This window comes from Rana temporaria, chromosome 2 (genome assembly GCF_905171775.1).
Source record: "Rana temporaria chromosome 2, aRanTem1.1, whole genome shotgun sequence".
NCBI classification, from domain to species: Eukaryota; Metazoa; Chordata; class Amphibia; order Anura; family Ranidae; genus Rana; species Rana temporaria.
Genome location: NC_053490.1, coordinates 136316369 through 136343443, shown reverse-complemented (window position 1 = coordinate 136343443; position 27075 = coordinate 136316369). Strand labels below are relative to the sequence as shown.

Here is a 27075-nt window from a genome sequence, read left to right as displayed (position 1 = left end):
TTCGGATAAAGCTTAATAATGCTATAACTTAAATATCTGTTAGCATTATTATTAATATTTGGATAAAGATTAATAATGCAATAACTTAAACATCTGTTAAGCTTTATCCGAATAATAATAGTAATGCTAACAGATGTTTAAGTTATAGCATTATTAAGCTTTATTGGAATAATAATAATAATGCGAATAATGCTACAACTTAAACATTTGTTAGCATTATTATTATTATTTCGGATAAAGCTTAACAGATGTTTAAGTTATAGCATTATTCGCATTATTATTATTATTCCAATAAAGCTTAATAATGCTATAACTTAAACATCTGTTAGCATTACTATTATTATTCGAATAAAGCTTAATAATGCTATAACTTAAACATCTGTTAAGCTTTATCCGAAAAATAATAATAATGCTAACAGATGTTTAGGTTATAGCATTATTAAGCTTTATTCGAATAATAATAGTAATGCTAACAGATGTTTAAGTTATAGCATTATTAAGCTTTATTCGAATAATAATAATAATGCTAACAGATGTTTAAGTTGTAGCATTATTCGCATTATTATTATTATTCGAATAAAGCTTAATAATGCTATAACTTAAACATCTGTTAGCATTACTATTATTATTCGGATAAAGCTTAACAGATGTTTAAGTTATTGCATTATTAATCTTTATCCAAATATTAATAATAATGCTAACAGATATTTAAGTTATAGCATTATTAAGCTTTATCCGAATAATAATAATAATGCTAACAGATGTTTAAGTTATAGCATTATTAAGCTTTATCCAAATAATAATAATTCTAATAATGCTATAATTTAAACATCTGTTAGCATTATTATTATTATTCGTATAAAGATTAATAATGCTATAACTTAAAGATCTGTTAGCATTATTATTTTTCGGATAAAGCTTAATAATGCTATAACTTAAACATCTGTTATGGCTTTCAATATGTTTTTATTTACAGTAGGCTTTTATTACTATAATTGATGTGGAGAGCAGGTATTTTATATTATCAAGTTATATTACACAGTACTAGTTACTGTAAATTTGCTATATCATCTGCCAGGCTTCCTAAATGTAGGATAAAGAAATTCACCAAGTTCTGTCTCAGCAGCACTGGTACTATGGGGTGTGGTAGGATGGATGCAGACACAGCCTCCCCTCCTCCCTCATCTTTACATAATAGAAACATGGTCCCATAAGGAGGGGCAGTCACCGCACAATCAATGATCCAGGCTGCCTTATAAAGGAGCTCACTGGAGTCACAGTCTTTCTATTCAGCATCCCAGAACAAGCAATACAAAGCATCTTTCCAGAGTACTAAGGGGCAGAGAGAACATATCTCAGAATGAGTCACTCTGGATTAAGATCAACATCATCCACCTCATACCGCCGCACTTTTGGGGCTCCTGTTCTGTCTCCTGCATCCTATTCCTCTTCCTCTAGGTTCTCAACTGCCAGGCAATATGCTACCCCTTCTCCTGCTGCCTCTAGCCGTTCCTCATCCTCAGCCTTCAGAGTACGGTCCAGCACTCCAGTCCGAATTGGTCTGGACCGAATGGACTTCTCAGTGGCCGATGCCCTCAATCAAGAGTTCCTGACCACCCGAAGCAATGAGAAGGCTGAAATGCAGGAACTGAACGACCGCTTTGCCAGCTTCATAGAAAAGGTTCGATACCTGGAGCAGCAAAATGCAGTGCTGGTCACAGAGATCAACCAAGCCAAGTCCAAGGAGCCCACCAGGGCAGCAGATCTGTGCCAACAAGAGCTCAGGGAGCTCCGCAGACAGCTGGATCTCTTAGGCAAGGACAGGGACCACATTCAGGTGGAGAGAGACAACCTGGCAGAAGACCTGAACCTGCTTAAGCAAAGGTGAGAGTTTCTGGGGTGGGCAGGGTGTGTGGATAACACTAGGCTCTTCAAAGACATCAGCAGACCAATTCCCATGTGCTGTGTCTATTATTATGGATACAATTGATGTTACTATTTATTTGAGGTACTTATATAGCACTGTTAGTTATTATATATTGCACATCCACATCAGTCCCTTCCCTCAAGGAGCTTGCAATGTACAGTCCTTACTCTTATTCATACATACACATACTCGAGGCAATTTGGACATGATTCATGCTAAATGGATGTAATTTACACCAGTTAGATGTGAAAATTACAGCTGTATGAGCATCATCTGTTATGCTATTTTTCTGTACACTCCAAGTTTGCTTGGACTGCTGGGATATGCTGTTCCCTAAAAAAAAAAAAAAAAGGTTTTTTTTTTTTTTAATGAAATTTTTGAATTTTTTTTTTGTCCTGTTTTAGTCCTGTGTCTAGCTTTTGCATGTAATTAGTCTCTAAACTTTCCTCTAAAGGATATATACTAAATATGAACTGATAGTAAAGGTGCTTATTTAGATGTCATCATTTTTGGTAATTTTCCGGACAATATAATTGATACAGATGTTTTTAAGACTAAAAACACTAAAGACATACTAAAATGAGTTATCCAGGCTAAATTTTAATTCCCAAATGCTGTGTTTCTTTTTTTTCTTTTTTATGTTTCAATTATTTTAATTTTTTTCACATAGAAAAAACTTTACAAACTTTCTTAAAAAGTTTTTTTAAAATCAGCATCCATTATAAAATTCATAAGTTCTTCATACATAAAACATATTCATTGACATATACATAATACATAAATACGAAAAAGATTTGTGTGGGTACAGAGTTAGGTCCATCCTTATAATCATACATCTATAGTGGGACTCTTTATACCATGGTACCTTATTTTCCTTTCTCCCTTTTCTCTCTCTCTCCCATTAATCTCAGGGAAAGGAGAAAAGAAAGGAAAAAAATAAAAGCAAATGCTGTGTTTCAAACTATAATGTTCCAGCATCCTAAGTTTCATAAATCTTCTAAAGTGTGTTTTGTATTTGTTGGAAATAAGAAGTGTCTTTTGGAGGTCAGATCAATTCCTAACATCATTATTAGATAATTAGAATTAGCTAGTATAACTAATAGTACATGTAAAGCGATAGGATATATTATTGTTTCTCAAAAAAAGACTGTAATTTGCTCATGTAAAGAGTAATGTAATTTAACCTATGGTTTGGATCTGAGATATTAGAATATGTAACAGGAGGGCACCCAATCATGCAACTGAAACAAAAATTAGGTGCAAAAGCAAACTAAGGGGAGATATAAATCAGTAGTATCAGTCCTAAATGTAAAGATATCAGGGGCCAATATATAATAAGCATGGTTTGGCCTTTATCATCTCTTCAGAACAAAAAACAGGCATGTTGTATTGATGTCTCTTCAGATAATACAGCGCTTATGTATATTTATTTTTGAAGAGGTGCATTGTGAGAGAGCTTACACTGTATTGCATATAATTTCTAGGCTTTTCCTTCAGTAGCATTTCACCAGAGTTGATTTATTCATGGACCTAATACACAGGTCAATGTGAAAATGCCACTGGTGAACAACAACAACAACATTACTAAGTTGCTAAAAGATATAAAAGTAGTATTATCAGAGTATAAACACAGCTGTCTGGCACCCTTGTGTGAAATGTATAATTTCAATATAAAAAAAAAAAAGAATAGAAGAGAATGTGAAAAAACAAAAGTTGTCAGTCTTCCCTCCTGAAGCCTCGTACACACGACCGAGGAACTCGACGTGCGAAACACATCGTTCTCCTCGTCGAGTTCCTTGTTAGGCTGTCGAGGAACTCGACAAGCCAATTTTCTCCATTCCCGTCAAGGAAATAGAGAACATGCTCTCTTTTTGGCTCGTCGAGTTTCTCGACAGTTTCCTCGGCAAAAATATCTCCAGCAAGTTTCTTGCTGGTTTTTGCCGAGAAACTCGGTCGTGTGTACGAGGCCTTAGCGTTCCAGCCCTGAACTCCTGGCAATAAGGTTAGGGAAATAAAATGTTTATTCCTTTATTGTAATTTATATAGTTTCTTCATTAAATCATGCACCAAGTATAGTTACTCTAGTACAGCAAGCATTTTTTTGTATTCAAATTATTTAATTTTCTTTCATGGATCCTATAATTAATACAATAACAGTCTAATCTAACTTGTTACAAATGATCTGCTAAATTACCTATTCTGATAACTGAGAAGAGGAAAATGAACAACCTTGTCACATCCCTGTCAGACTATGACCATGTGATGTAATGTATAAGGGAAAGAGCGCCCCCAACAGGTTAACCACTGACTGAGCAGAAACCTTCTTTATAAGGGTGTGGTTCTTCAACCATATTGCAACAAGTGGAAAGTTGCTGTGTATGTACAGTATATTACTTTCCCATCATCCAATCTAGCAGAGCTTGTTACCATTTATGGCAAACAAATCATTTATGGCCATTTATGGCAAAAAAATGTATGGTTTGTAATAAAATATATATTTGTTTTTAAAGAAGTTTTACTTTATGCCTTACATACTTCTTTTATGGGAGTTAAATTCCTTGTCTACTTCTGTAGTCATATCATAGCTAACATAAGCAGTATATCAGTGGAAAGTGAACATCTTAACACGTAAAATATAGACTGGATGTTGGTTTGTCTCCATCAAGCCGTCAGAGAAGAGTTTTTCATAGATAGGAGGGGTCTGGTTGCCAGGCATCCTTTATCTCTTTGTTCTCCTCTTTTTCCCAGGGAAATGGTCTATCCTGGACCACCAAGTGGAAAGCTTTGCAGCACTAGTGCAGTTTCATTACAAAATATGAAACAAATGACTTGGCATTGGTGGTGAGCACAAGGGGGTGTAATTATTTTATTGGAAGGGTTATAATGTGCAGATATCCAAAGACACTAATCCTCTGGTCCAGTTCTTTAATTGCATCATAATTACAATTCATGTTTAATTGTGGTAACATTATCTGAAAATCATCTACTAAAGATGAGCTAAAACAAAGACAGATTACATAAATTGAGGATGACAGAATAGTTGGCATGCATCCATTTCTCTGTGTAGACTCTCCTTTTGTAAAGTTGGACAGTTGAGGACATGAGTGGTTTTCAGTGGACTTTTTGCATTAATGAAGAAGAAAATAATAGTGCATTGTCTGCACTGTTGTGTTCAGTCTATTGCTAATAAGAGAGTTGCACATGCATTATGATATTCTTATAGCAATACAACTTGTGAAAAAATGAAAAATATCCATGGCAACCAATGCACTAAAATGCTTTCTGTAAGGTTCAATAAACGGCATTGCGCAAAATACTTTTTTTGTAAGAAAAGGACAGTTATTTACTTAATAAACCAAACCACGTTATTCCAATAAATGCCCTGAATGTTTTTTTATGTTGTATAGGTCCACCTCGCTGATTCACAGCTCTGCACCAAAGCCACCCAATGGCAGGATGAACATTGACCTAACCATAGCATTTTATATCTTTAGCAGAGATAAGAATTGGAAAATTGTTGGAAAGTCATTTTAGATCAAATAAAGGAAATCATCTCTTCCTTTGTTATTTTCTTTCTCATCTTATCAACGTGCTAATGAAATAATTCAATAAAACCTTTCCATTCCATTCCATACTTTATTTTATTTATTGCATTGCATGATTTGCCTGAATCGCAGGGAGAGGTGATGACGCCACTGGGTGTGTCTATGAGCAATTCGGACAAATCATTAAATTCAATGAACAAAAGGGGCGGGCGGGGCAGAAAAGATTGGATGATAATGGATTTCCTCCAGCCAGGAAAAAAAGAAGTTTACAGTGTGCAATGAATAAGCAATTTCAATATAAGTCTGTGCAATTGCGTAAGACTTAAAACTGAAGATCGGCTAAAAATATATATTTTTTTCGCTTCAGCTAACTTAGCTGTAAAAAAAATATGTCCCACTGGATCCAGGAGAAATCTTATGTGAAGAGATGACAGGTCCTCTTCCTGGCACTAAACTTCTGGAGCTGAAGGAGTTAATAGCTTCAGGTTTCCAGGCTAAACTCAATAGAAGAAGCTCCCATTGAGGACTTACCCCCTCCATCCCTCTTATCCATGGAGAAAAGCCTGTGCATTGTTTGCGCTGCATATAACACAATCTGTGAATAAGGGTAAGAATCTTTTCATTCATCAGACTTTATCCCATTCACAGATTGTGTACAGTGTGATCAATGCATAGGCCTTTCTCAGTGGAGAAAGGTGGGGACGGGGTCCTCGTTGGGAGCTTCTTTTATTGAGTTCAACCTAGAGAATCAGTGCCAAAAGTTCAGTTCCAGGAACAGGACCAGATATCACTGCACAGAGGATTTCTATAGGATCCAGCAGCCTGCATATCATGGGACATACTTGATTACAGGTACGTTAGACCGTCAAAGTTGCAGAGAAAAAAATATTTAAAGCTAAAGTTCAGTTTTAACAAAAGACTTGAGGAAATCATCAAGTTCAACCTCATAACGCCTGCTGCTTTGGTCCAGAGGAGGGCTAAACCAAACCGTCTGGGTACCAATTGTGCCACAAAGTAGCTCTCCTTCAAAAAGCAATTTTATTAATCCCAATGGATCAAAAAAATCTTGAAAGAACTTGTGATGAGCCATGCTGGATATTTTCAAGTGGAATTTTGATGTACATTTAAACATTTGTAAGAAGGAAGTTTTTTTTTTCTAATGCAGAGGGGATATACTATGGGGTTAATTTACTAAAGGTAAATAGGCTGTTTACTCTGCAAGATCATTTCTATTAGCATGAACAGCTTAGGCCTCGTACACACGACCAAGAAACTCGACGGGCGAAACACATCGTTTTCCTCATCGAGTTCCTTGTTAGGCTGTCGAGGAACTCGACAAGCCAATTTTCTCCATTCCCGTCAAGGAAATAGAGAACATGTTCTCTTTTTGGCTCATCGAGTTTCTCAACAGTTTCCTCGACGAAAATGTTACACACGACCGGTTTCCTCGGCAAAAAATATCTCCCAGCAAGTTTCTTGCTGGTTTTTGACGAGAAACTCGGTCGTGTGTACGAGGCCTAAGACTGTACACATGGGCCGAGCATTGGCCTCTATTGACTGGTTCAACAGAAACCAGCTGACATTTGGCTCATGTGTACACCAGCCTGTCCGAGGGCCTGGTTCTGTTGAACAAGCATGCTTGAAAACCAGCATCCAATCGGCATTCGATCAGCGCTGACAACCAATGGCTGCCAGTGCTGATCGGTGTGTTTGAGTGGAGAGGCAGTTACCCTGTCAGAACACTGGATTGTTAGTACAGCTTATTCCTCCTGAGCTCCTCAGCTTTTTTTCACTGGATTGTTAGTACAGCTTATTACTCTTGAGCTCCTCAGCTTTTTTTCATTCGGCCCTCTAGGTTGAACGAAAAAAGACTGATAGTGTGTACCAGACTTTGGGTTGGCTCCGCTCTGTATAAGAGCAACAAAGCGACCCTTTGACAGCAGCATTGTCAAACTGGGGAGAGGATAGTGTTGGAGGTACTAGCAGATTTATATGGACTTTACTAACAAATTGAAGCTGGACTCCAACTAACACTTTCTATGCAGTTACAGCAACTGTTTTTCTCCTTTTGGGATAAAAGTTTTACAATACATAAATGAGTAAAAGCTGACCATTGTCAGTGTTAAATGGTTTGTTTCTGCTACTTTTTCTGGCCATCTTGTTCTGTTAAAGGAAGTTGAAAAATATCAGATTTTCTGGCCAGATCAACAGGTGAAAGCAAAGCAAAAATGCCTTAAAAAAAAAGCAAATGCCACCAACACATTTAAATGTGGGAATCTTTTTTTTTTTTCTAGAATTATACTTGCCTAGTTGGATATAGCATCGGTCCGATAATGCATCTGTCCCCTGCCGCCTCCAACACTGATAACTGAGCGATTAAACACTGCTAATTGCTTGAATATCAGAGCTCCCTGAAAACACATTTTTCGTATAAAAAGTGCAAACATTTGTGGGTCTAAAAATCAGAACAAATCTGGGTAATGTGATAATCATCATTGTTTGTTCATTTATGTTTACAGGCTGGACGAAGAAATGCACAAAAGAGAAGATGCAGAGAATAACCTTGTTCTGTTCAGAAAGGTAAGTCATATCTTAGAAGACTAGAGATATCAGCCAAGCAGCTCCTAGGTGGCTGGGGGCTCTATATATTTGATCTCTCTCTCACTCACTATATATATATTGTAAGATTGGGGTTATTAGACTCCAGTGATAGATGCGTTTTCCAGTGAGTACGCCAATCCAGAACTGAGTTTTTAAGGGCCTGGTAGCCCACTTTTATTTAAAAGCACAAACGTTCACAAATACAATAGCAGCCCTCGCAGGGGGTTCCACCATTCCTGTATCTTGCCAAATCAACAGTTTAGCCTCCTGGCTGTCACACTTGCTATCCGGCTGTTTCAGGCCTTTAGCTTAGGCCTAAGTTCTGTTCCTCAGAACAAACAGTTTCTTAGAGTTAAGCACACACCTAGCTTACTCCAAATGACATCTGCCTCCTGCAGACATGCACACAGCCCCTGACTCCACTCAGAGGGATTTGGGAATCCACCTGATTCCCGGGACAGACTTCCTGTCTGTGGGGTGGGGCCCTAAGCCATAGTCAGGTCACAACTAAATAGCCTAACACACAGCTGTGCAATTAGCGTGCCTTTCTCTCTAAAATCTGGCGTAAACCAGCAAACTTTCCCATAGCACAGAGTCCCACCCTCACAATATATATACACACACATACTCATATACAGTGCATCTGGTTTTATACGAGAAGAATAAGGAACTGTTATTAGCGTAAGCTCCTCTCTCTCCATCCTCACTGGTTACAGGTTGTGTACAGCGATAAAACCTGAATATGTTCCTATGTCAATTTGTTATATTCCATCACAGCTTACAAACATTTATGCACTTAAAAGAACAAACAAAAACAAAATACTTGCAAAAATTCTATAACAAGAATTTAAAAATGTGTTTTGATCCCATTTAATTCCATTCAAGGAAAAATCGTGTTAGCAAATCAGGCTTGAATAATAAAATGTGGATTTTATTAAATAATAAATCAATGCATGCTGGGGGGGGGGGGGGGGTTAAATAATACAATTATATGAAAATGTAATACACAGAAAATATAGAGAGATTTTCAGATTTCAGGCAATTTTACATCAGTATTCTTATTGTTCATTTATGTTTTCTGTTTTGTTCTTAGCACCTTTAATAGGTGGCATCCTGAAAATTTAGCATGCTGTATATATCTAATATCTAATCCATAGACAGTACTATAATACAGGGAGGATTTTCTTTTGAGGGGGCCAATTCTTTCATCTGCAATGGAGCAGAGGAAAGATTGGGTCGCTGCAACAAAAAGAGTTTTCCCAGATGGGGTTGTTGCGCAGCTCTGATAGAGAAAGGTGTAAACCATGTAGTAAAAAATATATATTTTATTTGATTCACATGTAAAAAATGGGAACAAGGAGGGATGGCGCAATGGATGGAACATGAGTTATAGCAGGTACACAAACAGCGTTTACATGAGTGTGTAAAACGGTACACAAATGGTGTTTATACGATCAAAAATATGCATCATAATATAAACAATTCTAACGAACGTTTCGACCTGTTAACAGGTCGAAACGTTCGTTAGAATTGTTTATATTATGATGCATATTTTTGATCGTATAAACACCATTTGTGTACTGTTTTACACACTCATGTAAACGCTGTTTGTGTACCTGCTATAACTCATGTTCCATCCATTGCGCCATCCCTCCTTGTTCCCATTTTTTACATGTGAATCAAATAAAATATATATTTTTTACTACATGGTTTACACCTTTCTCTATCAGAGCTGCGCAACAACCCCATCTGGGAAAACTCTTTTTGTTATATTTTTCGGGGTGAGCAGCCCCATTCTCTCCACTTCAGTGTCTAGTCCTTTCTAGATTGGGTCGCTGCTTGTACTGAGGAAGGAATAATACAAGTTGTGGTGCAGATATCTTTATCCACGTTGTATATGCCATTCTGTAACAAGGCTGAATACAAAATACATACCTTACAGTATATAGAAAGCATACTGTATATCAGCAAAGTCATAAAAATGCAAAACAAAATGGGATTAAAAAGATCACTATCAAGTTGCCTACTACTTGTCCAAGCAAGATAGAAGCTTACCAGTATGGTAGATAAGTAATCTCTTTGTTGATTATCTTGTAGGATGTGGATGATGCAACCTTGTCTCGTCTAGAGCTAGAAAGAAAAATTGAGTCCCTAATGGATGAAATTGAATTCCTGAAGAAACTTCATGAGGAGGTATGTATGAGAACATGTCAATATGAGTACGGCTCGGTATACACATTCTGTTTTTTTCCATTCAATCAGCAGGCTGAACAAAAAAACCTGACAGATTCCTACATCAACAAAACAATTTGTGATGCTGGGATCTATCCTGCTGTGCTATTATATTACCTCCTCCAGAATACACTGATGAATACTCAGGCCTCGTACACACGACTGGATCGATCCGCTGAAAACGGTCCGCCGGACCGTTTTCAGCGGATAGATCTGTTGCGACCGCTGCCGGATTTCTGTCTGATGGTTGTACACACCAACAGACAGAAATCCGTGCGTAAACAATACGCGGGGTGTGGCCGCGCCGTCGCCGCGACGATGACGCAGCGACGTGGGCGGCCCTGGAAGTTTAATGCTTCCACGCATGCGTCGAATCAGTACGACGCATGCGAGGGATGGCGGTCGGTCGGACGTGTCCGGTGAGTCTGTACAGACGACCGAACACGTCCGATGAACGGGATTCCAGCGGACAGATTTCTTAGCATGCTAAGAAATTTTTATCCGCTGGAAACTGTGCGATCCGCGGGACAATTGTCCGCTCGGGCCTACACACGACCGGATCTGTGCGCTGGAACTGGTCCGGCGGACCAGTTTCAGCGGATCGATCCAGTCGTGTACGGGGCCTTACAGTCATTGGCTGCAAGCACTGATCGAATGCTTGTTTTCCTGCAAGACTGTTCGAGAGAAGCCGGTGGGTAGACCGGCTTTTGTTGAACAGAGAGAGGTCCACTTGTCCACTTGGTTGTCCTCAAAAAACACACGCACACACCCAGCGAATCTGGCATTGTCCTGCTGTAATCTGCTTCTCCTGATCCTGCTCCACCATCTTCCTTTTTGAGATCATCAGGAATCGGCTGTCTCTTCCTGGTTCAGGCAGCAGGCCACCGGATGATGATGTGCCAGGTTTGCCCTCCACCAACCATTATGTTGAATGCAATTGAAGCTGATGGCTACTGTGGTGTGATGTACATGTACCAGGAAGCTTCAGGAGAGTAGAGGTGGGGGAAATTGGTCAGAAGTGTAAAAAAAAAAAAAAAAATGAGTTAATGTATTTTTTAATATGAATACTATTATAGTACTGAAGAAGACTGGCAAGGCAAGACAAGTTTGACCAAATAACTATTTGGTCAAATGGTTATATTCTATTTTTTTTTCGATTTTTTTCTACTATGTACTGTTGCTTGTACATACATACAGTAAAGACATTCATAAATCAGGCATACCAGAGAAGTATTATTCTTACCAATGCTATAATCGGGCAAGGTTTCAAGAATTGCAATACAAACAGTGCAGACAAGGGGAATCAGCAAACATTGTAACTGAGCTAAAGCCAGAAAGTCCAGGTCCAATAACCTGAACTTTCTGGAAGTCCAAGAACCTGTTGCTATGGCTTGAAAGGCAAAAGCTCAGGTTCACTTTAAAGATACAATGATTTAACAGTCATTTAAGATAAAAAAAAAAAATTAAAGACGATATTAACTGTTACATTCTATAATCTCATGTTGTGTATTAAATTTGTTTTTAATATGTAGGAACTTCAAGATGCGCAAGTGTCAGTGCAGACTTCAACCGTACGCATGGAAATTGAAGCTACAAAGCAGCCAGATCTCACATCTGCGCTTCGTGATATTCGTAGCCAATATGAGAACATTGCTGCCAAGAATCTACACGAATCTGAGGAATGGTACAAATCTAAGGTATGAGGGAGAAACCAAACATGAGAGATAGATATAAACACAGGGTAATATAGGTTTTCATTTATGACACTGGCTCAAGTTCTCTGGCAGAAAAGTGTCCTTGGTGAATATTTTAAAACAATCATAACCATAAGCAGATTGCCAAAAGTAAGCCTGCACTCACAAAATACGTAGACTGGCATCACTATCTTTTCCTTTAGACTTCAATTTCAGCATACTTGCTCCAGGCCACTGACTAAAAAAAATTTGAGGCTAGCTAGAGCTCTTTTGCAGGCCTGCAGATTGATTTTAAGGCATTGGAACTCCACGGATCCCCCTACAGTAAAATAGTAGATATCTCAAATGGGGGACACCCTACGTCTTGAACGGTATATATGGCAACACAAGGGCTGTTATGGGAAATTTGATAGATTGTGGGTCCCTTGGCTTGATACCCCGGGTCTAGCCCGGTTGAACTTGTGTTAAATCATTTATTGATTTGATAAAATGTAAATTGCTATTGCTTCTACCAATACTTGTGGGGGTGGACGGGGCGGTCTTTTTGTTTCACCGAACTCTCTGACATGTGTTAATCTGCGGAGATGGCTTCTGCTGCCTTGCATGTAGTCTGCTGAATTGGCAACATTGATTCTATCAATATGGTGAAAAAACTCTGGAATTAATGCCGTTATATTTCTCTGTTCAATAAAGTTTTCTTTCTCAGAAAAAAAAAAGGTTTGAGGCTAGAGACAGCCAAGCAACTGGCATTTTCAGAGGGGGACAACAAGCCTTGATCTTTTATTCAATTTCAGGACATGTTTCCTGTAATTAAGATTTTATATAGTATAAATGTTTGTCAGCCGTAGATAATCTCAAAATACAGCCATTGTGTGGCACTGTAGCTTAGTGATCACTAATCAGGGTATACATTAATTAGTATGTTGCGTATCATAGTACCAATGACGCACTCCATGGGGTGCATTTATAAAAAAAATGTGGATGGAAATCTGCCTGGTAAAAGACATTCATTTTGTGGGAATGGGGCCAAAAATTTTTATAAAATAGTGTTATTAGGCAATTTCGTATGCTTGACAATATTTTTCGATGATTTAAAATGGAAAATACAGCACTTGGCCACTAGATGGAGCTAAGTATTGTAGGAATTTCATATGATTTTTAGTGCCATCGTGTGGCCAAATTCATTTTTTTTATTTAAAATAATAGAAAAACATTCACCAGCACAGGTAATAACCTGATAACATATTTTTTTGCTCCATATGCACAATAAATGTATATGCACTTTCCCTCGTGAATTGCTATGCATTTAAAAAAAATAAGAATAAAAAAAATGCACTTTGTGTATGTTGAAGTGTTTTATTACTACAGGCTCACTGACGGCTCTGAATAGACAGCAATACCAGTGATGACATTAGTGAACACCTCATAGACATCAATACTTTTCAAATACTTTATCAAAATCACATTAATAATATATTGACATATATTCTTTCTCTCCTATGGAACAGTTTACCGACCTGTCAGATGCTGCAACCCGCAATAATGAAGCATTGCGTCAGGCCAAGCAGGAGATGAATGAATCACGACGACAGGTCCAGAGATTGACTAGTGAGGTCGATGGGCTGAAAGGAACAGTAAGTAATCTTTTGATAGAAGTTAAGTATTGTGTAATTAATGGTGACTAACATTCCCAAAACGAAGTACCCAAAGCTTTGATGATGGATATCTTCTCTCTCACATAACCTATCACCCTTTGCAGAATGAAGCTCTGCTGCGTCAGATGAAGGACATGGAGGAACAGTTTGGGTTTGAAACAGCAAATTACCAGGATAATATTGGACGACTAGAACAGGAGGTGCAGCATTTGAAGGAAGAAATGTCACGTCACTTGAGGGAATACCAAGACCTGCTCAATGTTAAAATGGCATTAGATATTGAGATTGCAACCTACAGAAAACTCCTTGAAGGCGAAGAAAGCAGGTGAGATGAAGTGTACAACCAACAAACACCTAAAAAGTATTCTACCTAATGATGTCTCTACTGGTATAGTCTGCCTACTTATAACATATGTGGGACACTAGATCCGATGCTAGAAGACCACAATTGCAGTATTTAAAGAGTGTATATACTGTAGTATATTTTTGATTATTTAACTTTTTGTTGAAAAGCGAATCTAAAAAAGAAAAATGGTGATGTGACTTTAAAACCTGTAGATGCCTGCTGTACAATATCTAATGATCTTATTTCACGTATAGATTTGTAGGCAGTTCCTTTGGGGGCTTCTTTCCCCCCAGACAGTGCATGTTGCATTCCTGCTGACCAATGAATCTATTTCAGAATATATGATATGCAGGGGCATTATGTGAATTAATTCATATAGGTCTGAGCTTGCTTAGAAAACCAGCAAACTTCAGAAGAATGGGCAGGCATAAAAAACTGTAAGCTGATCTTGCTTAAAGTGGAAGTAAACCCTCCCATCATTTACAGCCAAGGAAGCGGCCATCTTGGCCTCGGTTTGATCTACAACTGCCATGATGCTGCACATGTGATCAGTTATGACACCAGCCATTGGATTATTTAACAGTTTGGTTGAGAGCGCAACCAATAGGAGTGTTGCATTCCCGGCATGTGCCGGAAATGTAACTGTTTTTTGAAACTGTTAAATGAATGGGTTTACTTCCGCTTTAAGTTTATTTATTTATATACACATACACACAGTCGGAATAAAAGCGATTTAAAAAATAAAAATAAAAATTTAAAGCACCCTTATCCCTCAGCAAATGCATACATAAGTAATGCCCACATATGTAAACAGTGTTTGCACCACACGTGTGAGGTACCGCCACGAATGTTAATGATAAACGGCTTTCATTTTGAGTTTTTAAAAGTTAAGATCTTACCTAAAACTGAACATAAAACTTACTTGCTATTACCTATAATATTATTACTAGTCTTGAAAAGCCTTGTTTTGCTAGTTAACATTAACAAAACATAAAAAATATTTTTTTAGAAGAGACCCTAGGGAATAAAATGGGGATTGTTGAAATTTTTAGTCACACAGTATTTGCGCAGCGTTTTTTCAAACGCAATTTTATGGGAAAAAATACACTTTAATTAATAAGAAAAAAAAAAAAAGATATGCCCCAATTTTTTTGTAACGTATGAAAGATTATGTTACACCAAGTAAATAGATATTTTAACATGTCACACTTTAAAATTGCACACTCTCATGGAATGGCCACAAAAATCTTCATAGGCAATGCTTTAAAAAGTTTTAGAGTTTTTAGAGTTACAAAGCTAAAATTATTATTAACATTTGTGGCGATATCTCACACGTGTGGTGTAAACCACGTATGCATGTATGACTTATGTATGCATTTTCTGAGGGAAAGCAGAGCTTTAATTTGTATTTTTTAAATCACTTTTATTCCTATTACAAGGAATGTAAACATCCCTTGTAATAGAAATAAGAATGACAGGTCCTCTTTATGGAGAGATCTGGGGTCAAAAGACCCCAAATCACTTCTTTACTTTTAAAAGCAAAGATAAAAAAAAAATTTTAAAGCAAAAGATCAATGTGTTTATTTCCACCCTCGACCAGAAGTAACATCACAACATCGCTCCAGTTCTCCAAGGTCATAGAGGCAATCAGAGACAATCTGGTCTTTCATTGCCTCTGTGACCAGCCGGCCGCACTGTCGGATCGTTTCTCTGGCGCGCACCCCTTCGGAAAGTGATCTAGGGGTTAATGATAACCCTGGTAAACCAATTGCAAACAACTTATATACACTGTACATATAGCGGTCGGCAGGTTAAATAACATTTCAAGTGTGATAGTTTTGCACAATCAGTCCTGATCTTCTGGGATTCCCCTCTAATGAGTGCCCCCATTACAAGCCACTTCTGAGCCGCACTCTGTATGTTTATTGACACACACAGCGGCTCAGCCCCCCCCCCCCCCCCCAACCCAATCTCTCTTCACTAGCTGTGATTGACAGCAGAAGGAGCCAATGACTCTGTCTGCTACCTCTAGCGTGCAGCTCTATTGTGTCCTGTCACTTATGACAATGATGAAGAAATTCAGGTTAAAGCGGAGCTCCACCCTCCACCTTTACTCCTGCAAATCCGAAGCCTCTGGCCACACAGTCTGCGGGTAGACTGCAGGCAGGAAGTCACCTCCCTTCCCCCCTGTTGTGTTCTGGGAAACACTCAGCTCTAAGAACACAGCGGGAGCCAGTCAGCACGGCGCATCGTGACTCATGCATGCGCCGTAGGGAACCGGGCAGTGAAGCCGGAGCGCTTCACTTCCTGGTTCCCTCACCGAGGATTGCGGGGGGGGCAGCAGAGTGACGAGCGATCGCTGTGGACGGCGCTGGACTCCAGGACAGGTAAGTGTGCCGATATTAAAAGTCAGCAGCTGCAGTATTTGTAGCTGCTGGCTTTTAATACTTTTTTCTCAGCAGACATCCGCTTTAAGCAGCATGGCAGCAATACTACATAATTGGTTGCTATATAGGCTACTACACAATAAAGATGTTTTGTACTTTTATTAAAGATATCTATATATATATATATATATATACATATATATATTAGTAGAAATGGTAAACTGTTTATAAATCTTTATTCATACAGATATAAAAAAAATGCATCTTCTAATGACACTTGTCTTCTATTTCAGGATTACTGTCCCCATTCACTCAATGACATCTTATAGTATGAGAAGTCCAGGTTAGTAATTCTGAATACACTAATACATCTCCATGTATATTGTCGGGATCCACTGGGATGTCTGATTAGCAGCTGGCCCAGCCTTTTAGAATTCTGCTGAGAGCCTGAGCAAGGTGCTCCTAACCCCTCTCCAGCCTGGCACACCAGTGAGCACTGGAAGGGCTGTTACCGCTCTCTGCTCCAGAGAACTGAGCAGTAGCAGTCAGCAGTCATTTGATCGCTCAGTTCTCAGGCTTAGGCAGGCCATACACAGTTTCAATCTCAGACAGTTTAGCAGGAACGATCGATCAACTTGGGTACAACCAGCATGCCAGGTTTTACCTCTGATAGCCGCTAGCAATAATCACAATCTTTTCCCGGCAGGGACGCCCCCGCCACCGGGAGAAGACAATTGCCTGGCAGGAGGGATTCCCACATCAACACTGTCTGTGTTGATGGGGGAATCAATCAAGTTTCTTTCCTGCAACCCGTGGTTGATCTGGTAGATCAGCTTATCTGTTATGTTCTTGGTCTTCAATTCTATCCAGTGGTGTTATTTTTTTTTTTTTTTCATACACTAGCTTTTCTTCACTTTTAGGGGCACCAGTAGTGAAATCTCCCTGCTAGAGGGACAGCTCTGCCACCTCGGTCATTCTAGGTGGGTGACACCAGTAACCTGAGAGCTCTGCCCCTAGTCTGCACCAGAGCGCCCAAAATATATATGATGCTGGTGGCCGATTCATCCTAGCAACTTTTATTCATGACTTTTTAGGTAGACCAACGCTTTAAGTAAGCTCAAGTTCACACATTGATCATATGTATCTTCATGTATCCTTCAGGACCTGCTGAATTAGATCACAGCTCTGAGACTCACACCAGGAAAACTGTTGTCATTAAAACTATCGAGACAAGAGATGGAGAGGTAATCTAGGCTGCAAATATTTATTGGCAGTAATATTATTGTGTGACTGGTAACAAATAATTAGATTAAAGATATTTCATCATGATGCTAAGTAATGTGCCATAATTATTTTTATACAAATAAGTGACTTATAAGTATCATTTGCAAATTGTAAAATAATCCTTATGCCTCGTACACATGTTTCCCGGCTGACTTTTTACCGCCGGGAATCCCGAGGGGAAAGCCGAGAACCTGCTCGGCAGCTTTTTCCCCCTACACACGGCCGGGTTTCCTGGCAGGAAAACTGCCATGAGAACTTTTGCCGGGATTCCCGGCCGTGTGTATGCTCCACCGCAGTGTTTCCCATAGGAAAACTGCCAGGAAAAAGACCGCTGGGAATCCAGGCAGGAAAAAAGAAAAAATGTTCCATGGGAAAACTGCCATGGAGCATACACACGGACAGTTTTACCAGCCAAAAGCTGTCATGGCAGTTTTCCAGATGGGAAAACTGGTCATGTGTACGAGGCATCAGAGTGGGTATTGTGGGAGATGCTTAGAAATCTAGTGTAAGCTAAAAACTAGATAGAGATCTTTTCTTTGAGTGTTTGTATTTTTTCACTTATTTATGCAATAAGGCCCCATTCACACTTTGCATTGTGGGGGGACTGCCCCCCTGCCAGAACACTCCGGTCAGTGCTCTCAGTTTATTGGGAGCCGATCGGCAGACCTATTTCGGTCATGCATCTTCGACAGAAAGCCGGCAAAACAGCTTCTGTCAGACCGGCTGCAGTACACATGGGCCGAATGTTGGCCAATTTATATTGAACCGGCCCATCCCGCCCGACATTCTGCCTGTGTGTACTAGGCTTTATAGTGTACAGTGTACACCATTCCCAGGCTGATGCAGAGCAGCAAGACAGAATGGTGTTTGGCTCCTTTTTTATCACATGGATAAAGTTGATGGATTTTTAAAATAGCTTTAATGCATTGAAAGATTGCTGCATATAATTTGGTTACAACACCACTCTGCGTTATTACATTACTTTACTATATGCCTAGAGCCTGATGTGTGGGGATGCGGATATAGGTGTGACAACAAACACCTTTTTCATATGAGAAAATGGGAGAGATTAAAGTGGTTGTAAAGTCTGAGGCCTAGATTCAAGTAGGGCGGCTTTACGTTGTGCGGGCGTAGCGTATCGTATTTACGCTACGCCGCCGCAACTTAGAGAGGCAAGTGCTGTATTCACAAAGCACGTGCGTCCTAAGTTACGGTGGCGTAGCGTAAATGGGCCGGCGTAAGGGCGCGGAATTCAAAGTAGGCAGGTTGTGGGCGTGTTGTATTTAAATGAGGCTTGACCCCATGTAGATGCATGGCTGAACGAACGGCGCATGCGCGCGCATGCTCAGTATCACGTCGTATTTACGCCCAAAGATACGCCGGCTCAATGCCTGTGACGTGAATGTAACCTACGCACAGCCCCATTCACGTACGACTTACGTAAACAACGTAAAAAGATACTCTTGTTCCGAAGTCCATACTTTGCATGGGCTGCGCCACCTAGAGACCTACTTTATCTTTACGCCGGCGTATGTCTTACGTAAACGGCGTAACTAAACATATTCAACGCGGAAGGCAAGGGAAGCGCCAACTAGCGGCCAGCGTAAATATGCACCCAAAGATACGACGGCGCAGGAGACTTACGCCGCTCGTATCTTGGCCAAATCTATGCGTAACTGATTCTATGAATCAGGCGGATAGATACGACGGCGGCCATTCGGACTTACGACGGCGTATCTGGAGATACGCCGTCGTAAGTCTTTGTGAATCTGTGCCTGAAAGTTTTTCTTACCTTCATGCACTTATGCATTAAGATAAACAAAAACAAAAAAAAAAACTGTGTGCCTCCCACTACTGTCAATCACAGCCAGTGAGCTAATGGGGACAGAGTGGGGGCGGAGCCAAGCCACATTATGTGAGAGTTGACACACAGAGCAATGGCTTGCGAGCAAGCCTGTCTAGGTGCCCCCATTGCAAGCTGCTTGCTTTGAGGACACTCGGCAGGAGCCAGGAACGCTGGTAGGGGACCCGAGAAGGCTGCTCTTTGCAAAACCACTGCACAGAGCAGGTAAGTATGACAGGTTTATCATTTTAAAAATAAAATCTGCCTTCAATATCACTTTAAAGTGTTTATTACCCTAAGAAAAAAAAATATCCTGTCCCTTCAAAGCATGAATAACCGCACAGAGCTTGTGCTGTGTAATTTGTCCCCTTGTATCACCAGAAATTCCTGTATGATCCTGTCAGGATTTCATTTGGAGCCCTAAAACTTGCTATACACTAGTAGATTTCCAAATTGATGTTTGTATGAACGTTCATATGAAAATTCTGATCAGTACATTTGAAAACTTGACAAATGTCGCTCAAAAGTACTTCAAGATTTGTTTTGCTTTTAAAATCGATTTTTGAACATTTACATTGGTTAGGTTAGAGCAGTGGTTCTCAACCTTTTAGTTCCGTGACCCCTTGATAAAATTTCCCAAGTTTGGGGGACCCCAACAGTAAAATTATTTTCGTTGCGTGTGTTGTCAGCACCCAAGGCAAGACAAGTAATTTGCGCCCCTAACCCATGGAAATGTAACGCTCCCTGAGTCCTCTCCACTCGTACAGTATTAAAACCTCATATGGTAGATTTTAGGATGTATCACTCTTTCTCTTTGTTCTCCTTTCTTTCCCTTTTATCTCTCGCTATCCTAATTTCTTGTTTTTTCCCCCCATCCCTCTCTCTAGCCGTCTTTCTTGTTTTTTTCTCATATTCTTTCTCTCCCTTTTTCTTTCTTCCTCCCCCTTTTTTCCTCTCCCTTCCATGAATTCTCTATTTGTATTCCTTCTCTTACTCCTTGGTGGAGGGGGAATGGGATGAGTGGCAATGCTAGGGGTTCTGATCAGCCAACTTAGGTGCTCTTGATCAAGGTCATCTGCTGATCTGAGAACTGTAGTGGGGACTTTTAATGGCAACTATAATCACAGTTAGTGTTACCCAATGTGTCTCCGACTTTGTGGTGTCTCGTAGCATTGACCCCTAGGCTAAAATCAGGAGATAGGGTCTCCTCCAGCCCCTCCCACCTCACAGTCCTCACCAGTCAGCGGACCTCTAGTCTCTGCCCCCCCAGCCATGCCGTGAACTGAATAGGCGGCTGCGAAGAGGCCCAGTGGGCGGCCATGGGCTCCAGAGACAGCCCTGCTGGGAAGACGCAAGAAGGCTGGGAGAGTGGTGCAGGGTTTAGTAAAAGCCCAGGATTTGGTGACCCCTGGCAAATCATCATTTGACCCCCGAGGGGGTCCCGACCCCCAGGTTGAGAACCACTAGGTTAGAGACTTATGGACTTTTTAGGCACATAAAACAATTATTCATAAAAATTTATCATTTTATTCAACATCGTTTAGAACATTTTCTTGTCAAAGTAGCAATAGAATATTGCCAGTTCACCCCTTCTGTTTCCTCGTGGAAGGGCCCTAGGCCCTCAGGCTGGTTTCATGACTTCAGAAGCTTACAATGTGCATCTGAATAAAATGAAAACGTAATCAGTACAGTTTTTTTTTATTCGATTTTCGAACATATGGACCTTCCCTCATAAAACTACTCAGATTTTAGAAAAATTTAACAAAATCTTGTGAAAAGGAGTACATTTCTACTAGTGTATGGCCATTCAAAAAGGATTTGCACCCTCATTCCATCATCCTGTAGTCTTCCAGAAGTACACATAGTGGACCATCTGACTTTAGCAAAGTAATGATGTCTTTTGAATAGCTCTTACAGCAAATGATTTACAAAATGAAATGGGTGCAATTGGTATCTTGGTGGTGGGCTTATTACGTTAATGTGTGATTTTGTAGTATTGCTTCTATACCTTGTCTACTTTTCCATACAGCAGGTGGTGACTGAATCCAGGAAGGATCAACCATCTGAGGATGAGAAGTAAAATGCTACTTGTCAGTTAAAGAGAAGAAAGGTCCTAACACCTCTAAATACCCTAAGCCTAGACCAAGGAGCGGCCTGTGCTATTTAAGTGACTTTCATTTTGGTTTGAGTATCTTATGTACAAGGTTCAGGTTTATCAATATCCATTCACTTACATCATGGTAAACCATCTCTTAAGTGCCTGTGTCCCAGACTGTGATGTTACCTATTACCTATTTTCTATTCAAATGCCTTCTGAAACTTTGTGCAAAAATGTAATATCTTCACAATCAATATATTACCTAGGCCTGTACCATCATAGTGAAATAACCAACCATTTGATCAGTCTACATATATTGACACGTGTGGAGTGATATTCTGTTGGCATATGTACTAGGGAAAAGGTAATCATTTGCCATTTGTTAAATTATACAAACATAGCAGGTTGTTCTGTGATTAGCATTATTATTTACCTGTGCTGGCCTTTCCTGCCCCCTTGTTGAAGTACACTTGAATGTCAAGCTTGCTGGTCAGTTTTGAGCTATAACTGCTGCTCAAGACAAGAAAATTGTTAAAGATATGATAGCTGTAAAGCGACTTTGGTGCTATACAATCCATGCCCGTTTGTACTGGTTGGGACACTACCCGTATGCCTTGTAGCAGTGTACATGTGCCATGTCTGCTTAACCAGCTAATAAAATAATTGCAGCAATCAAACAAAGCATGTATCTTTACTTATTGAATGTGTGTACATTTTACAAAGAATTATCATCAATTAAGAGTTCAGCAAAGATGATTTTTGGTTGGTGGAAAAAGAATGACTAGTGGTTATGAAAAAAAGGCCTTCCATGGTAACTAGTCAGTTAAAGACAGGTGGTCATGTCTATCTTTTCATTACAGAGCAGATAAGTAGGTACAGTTTACTATACATTGGTATACTAGCATCGCTCATTTTTAAATATATATATATATATATTTTAGCGCAGAACAGAATAAATGGTATGTATACAGATATCTACATATATAGTCATAGCTTATAAAAATTGCTTTGACTAAACAGTATGGATGAGCCGAACACCCCCCAGTTCAGTTCGCACCAGAACCTTCGAACGGACCGACCGTGATTTTAATGAGCAGTGATTTTAATGATGCTTAAAGTAAAAAAAAAAAAAATCCTTAAATATCGTACCTGCTGGGTGTCTATAGTATGCCTGTGAAGTGGCGCGTGCTTAGAACTGTCCCTGCACAAAATGAGATTACTATAAGAAAAAAGTAATTTAAAACTGCTTGCGACTTTAATGTAATGTCTGGTCCCTGCAATATGGATGAAAATCATTGAGAAAAATAGCACAGACACAGACAGTACACACACCACGTAGCTTTAGGTGCACACTGCAGAGGACACGGGCAGTACACACACCACGTAGCTTTAGGTGCACGCTGCAGAGGACACAGGCAGTACACACCACGTAGCTTTAGGTGCACACTGCAGAGGACACAGGCAGTACACACCACGTAGCTTTAGGTGCACACTGCAGAGGACACAGGCAGTTCACACCACGTAGCTTTAGGTGTACACTGCAAAGGACACGGGCAGTACACACACCACGTAGCTTTAGGTGCACACTGCAGAGGACACGGGCAGTACACACCACGTAGCTTTATGTGCACACTGCAGAGGACACAGGCAGTACACACACCACGTAGCTTTAGGTGCACACTGCAGAGGACACAGGCAGTACACACCACGTAGCTTTAGGTGTACACTGCAAAGGACACGGGCAGTACACACACCACTTAGCTTTAGGTGCACACTGCAGAGGACACAGGCAGTACACACACCACGTAGCTTTAGGTGCACACTGCAGAGGACACAGGCAGTACACACCACGTAGCTGTACGTGCACACTGCAGAGGACACAGGCAGTACACCACGTGAGAATACTGCAGCTAGCACAATCACCTGCCTGCCAGTAAATTAGGAAGTGCGGATATAGCTAAACTATACAGTGTATAAATATATATACAACACCTGGGACGCATATATATCCTCTACACACTGTAACTTTAACTGACTAGCCTGCCTGCCTGCCTGCTCTATCTACCTACTAAAAATGACACTCTCTCTCTCTCTGTCTTCTATCTTTTAACCACCGCAACACACTACTCAAGGCCGACCTGCAGGCAGCCTTTTATAGTGTGGGGCGTGTACTAAACCCCCTGAGACATAATTGGCCAATTATGGCTCTCCGTTTTTTGCAAGCTGTGATTGGCCAAGCATGCGGGTCATAGTGCATGCTTGGTCAATCATCAGCCAGCAATGCACTGCTATGCCACAGTGAATTTTGGGCCGTGAAACGCCACTCGAATTTGGCGCGAACGGCCCAAAACCTTCGCAATTCCACGAACGATCGAACATACGATGTTCGAGTCGAACATGAGTTCGACTCGAATATGAAGCTCATCCCTACTAAACAGTGTCACTATATCAACAGTCATAATGACTGGTACAAAAATGAGAGACTAGTGGGTAGAGGTTGTGCAATATTTTACTGTAAGCTTTTTCTCATCGATTTCAATAGAGCAGGGAAGAGTTTAAGCCTCTGATTGTGGGTGGTAACGCTCCTGAAATGAAAACATACCAGGAATCAACTGCCCGGGCACACACACTAGAACCCAACCAAGTTAAAGGATAGAGTCAACGCATCGGAAGTGTGTGTCCCCCCCTCTCCATTAGGGCCACAAAAAATGATCTTTCTTTTTTAGCCATGACATTATAAGTCCTGATATCATCATCAAAGCCTCAGAAACACACTTTGGGGTTGATTTTCTAAAGGCCAATCCGCTGTGCACTAGAAAGTGCAGTTGCTGTAGATCTGAGGGAAAGATCTGAATTGATGGGGAAGCTCTGTTGACTTTATCAAACAAAAATCTATTTTTTCCTTGCATGTCCCCCTCAGATCTACAGCGACTGCACTTCTTAGTGCACTTGCAGTGCACAGTGGATTTGCCTTTAGTAAATAACCCCCTATATCCAACTAGCTTCAGCTGGTTGCTAAGGATTTTGCGTTGCCCATGTCAGGAGCCTCGCGCACACAAGGGTTTAAGGATCAAGGCTCCTTGTATTCAGAGGTTGGACCACTGTGTATCCTTGTGAAATTTTTGTACTGTGATTTTTACAGTTCACTTTTTTGGTGCACAGAGTACTGACAAGCTGCACAATGGAGCTCCATAAAAATAAAATGACAATAAAGTTGAGCAAGTCCTCTGAATTGAGTTTTATTGGCATTCTTGTAAAAATTGATTTTGGGTTTACATACACTTTAAAGCACAACTAAACCCAGTGGGGTGTATTCAGTAAGCAATTGCGTCTGCATAACCATAGTTACGCAGCGCAATTGCTTAGTTGCGCCGGCGTAACGACTTTTCTGTATTCAGAAAGCTCGTTACGCCGACTGCAGCCTAAGATATGACTGGCATAAGGCTCTTATGCCGTCGTATCGTAGGCTGCATTCTTACGATGGCCGCTAGGTGGCGTTCCCGTAGTGGTCAGCGTAGAGTATGCAAATTGCATACTAACGCCGATTCACAACCGTACGCGCGCCATACGTACGCAGTTTACGTCGTTTACGTTCGTCGGGTTCCGCGTAAGGCTGCTCCTGCTATTAGCAGGGGCAGCCAATGCTAAGTATACCCGTCGTTCCCGCGTCGCAATGTTTGAAAATTACGTTGTTTGCGTAAGTGAATCGTGAATGGCGCTGGATGTTCACGTTGAAGCAAATGACGTCCTTGCGACGTCATTTGCCGCAATGCACGTCGGGAAAGTTTCCCGACGGAGCATGCGCACTATGTTCGGCGTGGGAACGCGCCTAATTTAAATGATCCACGCCCCCTACAGGATCATTTAAATTACGCGCCCTCACGCCGGGCAGTTTTAAGGAGCGCTCGCGCAAATTACGTAGCTACTGCTTCATGAATGAAGCGTAGCTCACATAATTTACGGAGGTGCAGCGTTAAAACGGTACGCTGCGCCTCCGTAAGAGGGCGCAAGTCGTACCTGAATCCACCCCAGTGGCGTCACTACGGTTGGTGTCACCTGGTGCAGTAAAACATTTTAGAACTGACCTGCTAACACGGTAACTGATGGCCGCAGGGAAGATGGCAAGATGCTGTGGCCTGCTGACAACAAGGAATGTTGCTACAAGGCCCTGTAGTCAGCAAGAAAAAGACAGTAGCTGAAATAAAGAAACACTCTGCAGGGGATGAGAACACATGACGTAATTGGTTTCTAGCATGCTGGCGGTCCTAGCAACCAATGACAGCTCTCAGCAGAGATGTGGCTTGTTGACAGAGGAAAGCTGGACTGGTGGAGCGGGACACAAGCTCAGTGCCCCCCCATAAATGCTACATTCTGGTAGACAAGGTGTACAGTGATCTGTATGTTGCTGCACAAGGTATACGGCTTACTTCTAATCCAGGGTTCCGCCTTGAAGCGGTAGTAAACCGCTGTGTTTTTTTTTGGAACCTGCAAGGTAAAGCCATAATGTGCTAGTAATGAATCGCCTACTAGCACATTATGTGAAACTTACCTTAGAATGAAGCATTCCAGTGACAAGCTGTCACTGCTGACAAGACTTCCATCTTCACCCGGTATTCCTTCTGGGTTGTGTGAGTGGCCAGAACCGCGATGACGTCATGCTAGTCTCCGTTTATAGCACAGGACTCTAAAAGAAGAGCCCACGTGGCCGTTCCTTTAGAGCACGTGCGCTGGTGACGTAACCACCTGCATGTACCGTAAATATATCCTAAACGATGCACATTTAGGCCCAGATTCTCAAAGAAGTTACGCCGGCGTATCTCCAGATGCGCGGCGTAAGTGTATATGTACGCCGTCGTATCTATGCGCCATACCCACAGAACCAGATACGCCTGAAAATAGGCTTCTTCCGACCGACGTAACTTTTCTACGCCGACGTAGCGTCGGCGCATATTTACGCTGGGCGCATCTGGCGCTCACATTGATTTCCTATTCAAATATGCAAATGAGGGAGATACGCCGATTCCCGAATGTACGTACGCCCGACGCAGGCTACGCACGGTGCGTGTAAGCTGTACGTCCGGCCTAAAGTTACCCCCCATAAAGCAGGGGTAACTTTGCACCAGACGTGTGCAGGTCAGCTGGAGAGCAGCTTCAGCAGCACCGTTACGGACGAGCTGAGCAACCACACTTGCAGGACAACACATCCGTATGCCAACATGCCAGGGGCAGGCATGGTCAAAGCACTACTAGTGTGTGCCCAGGCGCGTAGAAGGAGGAGGGCATGGGAGAGGATATACCGAACGCGCATGAACGTCTTTGGCATGGGGGATTCGGAGGTGTATCGTATCTTCAGATTCAACACTGCTGCCATCCTGGAATTAGCCACAACCCTGCAGGATGACATCACCAGCCAGACACACCGCTCACATGCAGTGCAGCCACTGGTCAAGGTACTGGCAACAC

The 27075-nt window shown here is 41.0% G+C and overlaps 1 protein-coding gene across 1 annotated transcript; it reads left to right on the top strand.

The window, feature by feature from the left end:
• The first annotated feature begins 1268 nt into the window (after positions 1-1268).
• PRPH (peripherin) lies at positions 1269-22293 on the top strand. The gene is made up of 9 exons (XM_040341159.1): positions 1269-1884; positions 7992-8052; positions 10171-10266; positions 11838-12002; positions 13508-13633; positions 13759-13979; positions 16681-16730; positions 17549-17631; positions 21544-22293. The coding sequence occupies exons 1-9, from the start codon at positions 1361-1363 to the stop codon at positions 21592-21594; spliced, it is 1377 nt and encodes a 458-aa protein (XP_040197093.1). The 5' UTR covers positions 1269-1360; the 3' UTR covers positions 21595-22293.
• The last annotated feature ends 4782 nt before the right edge of the window (positions 22294-27075 follow it).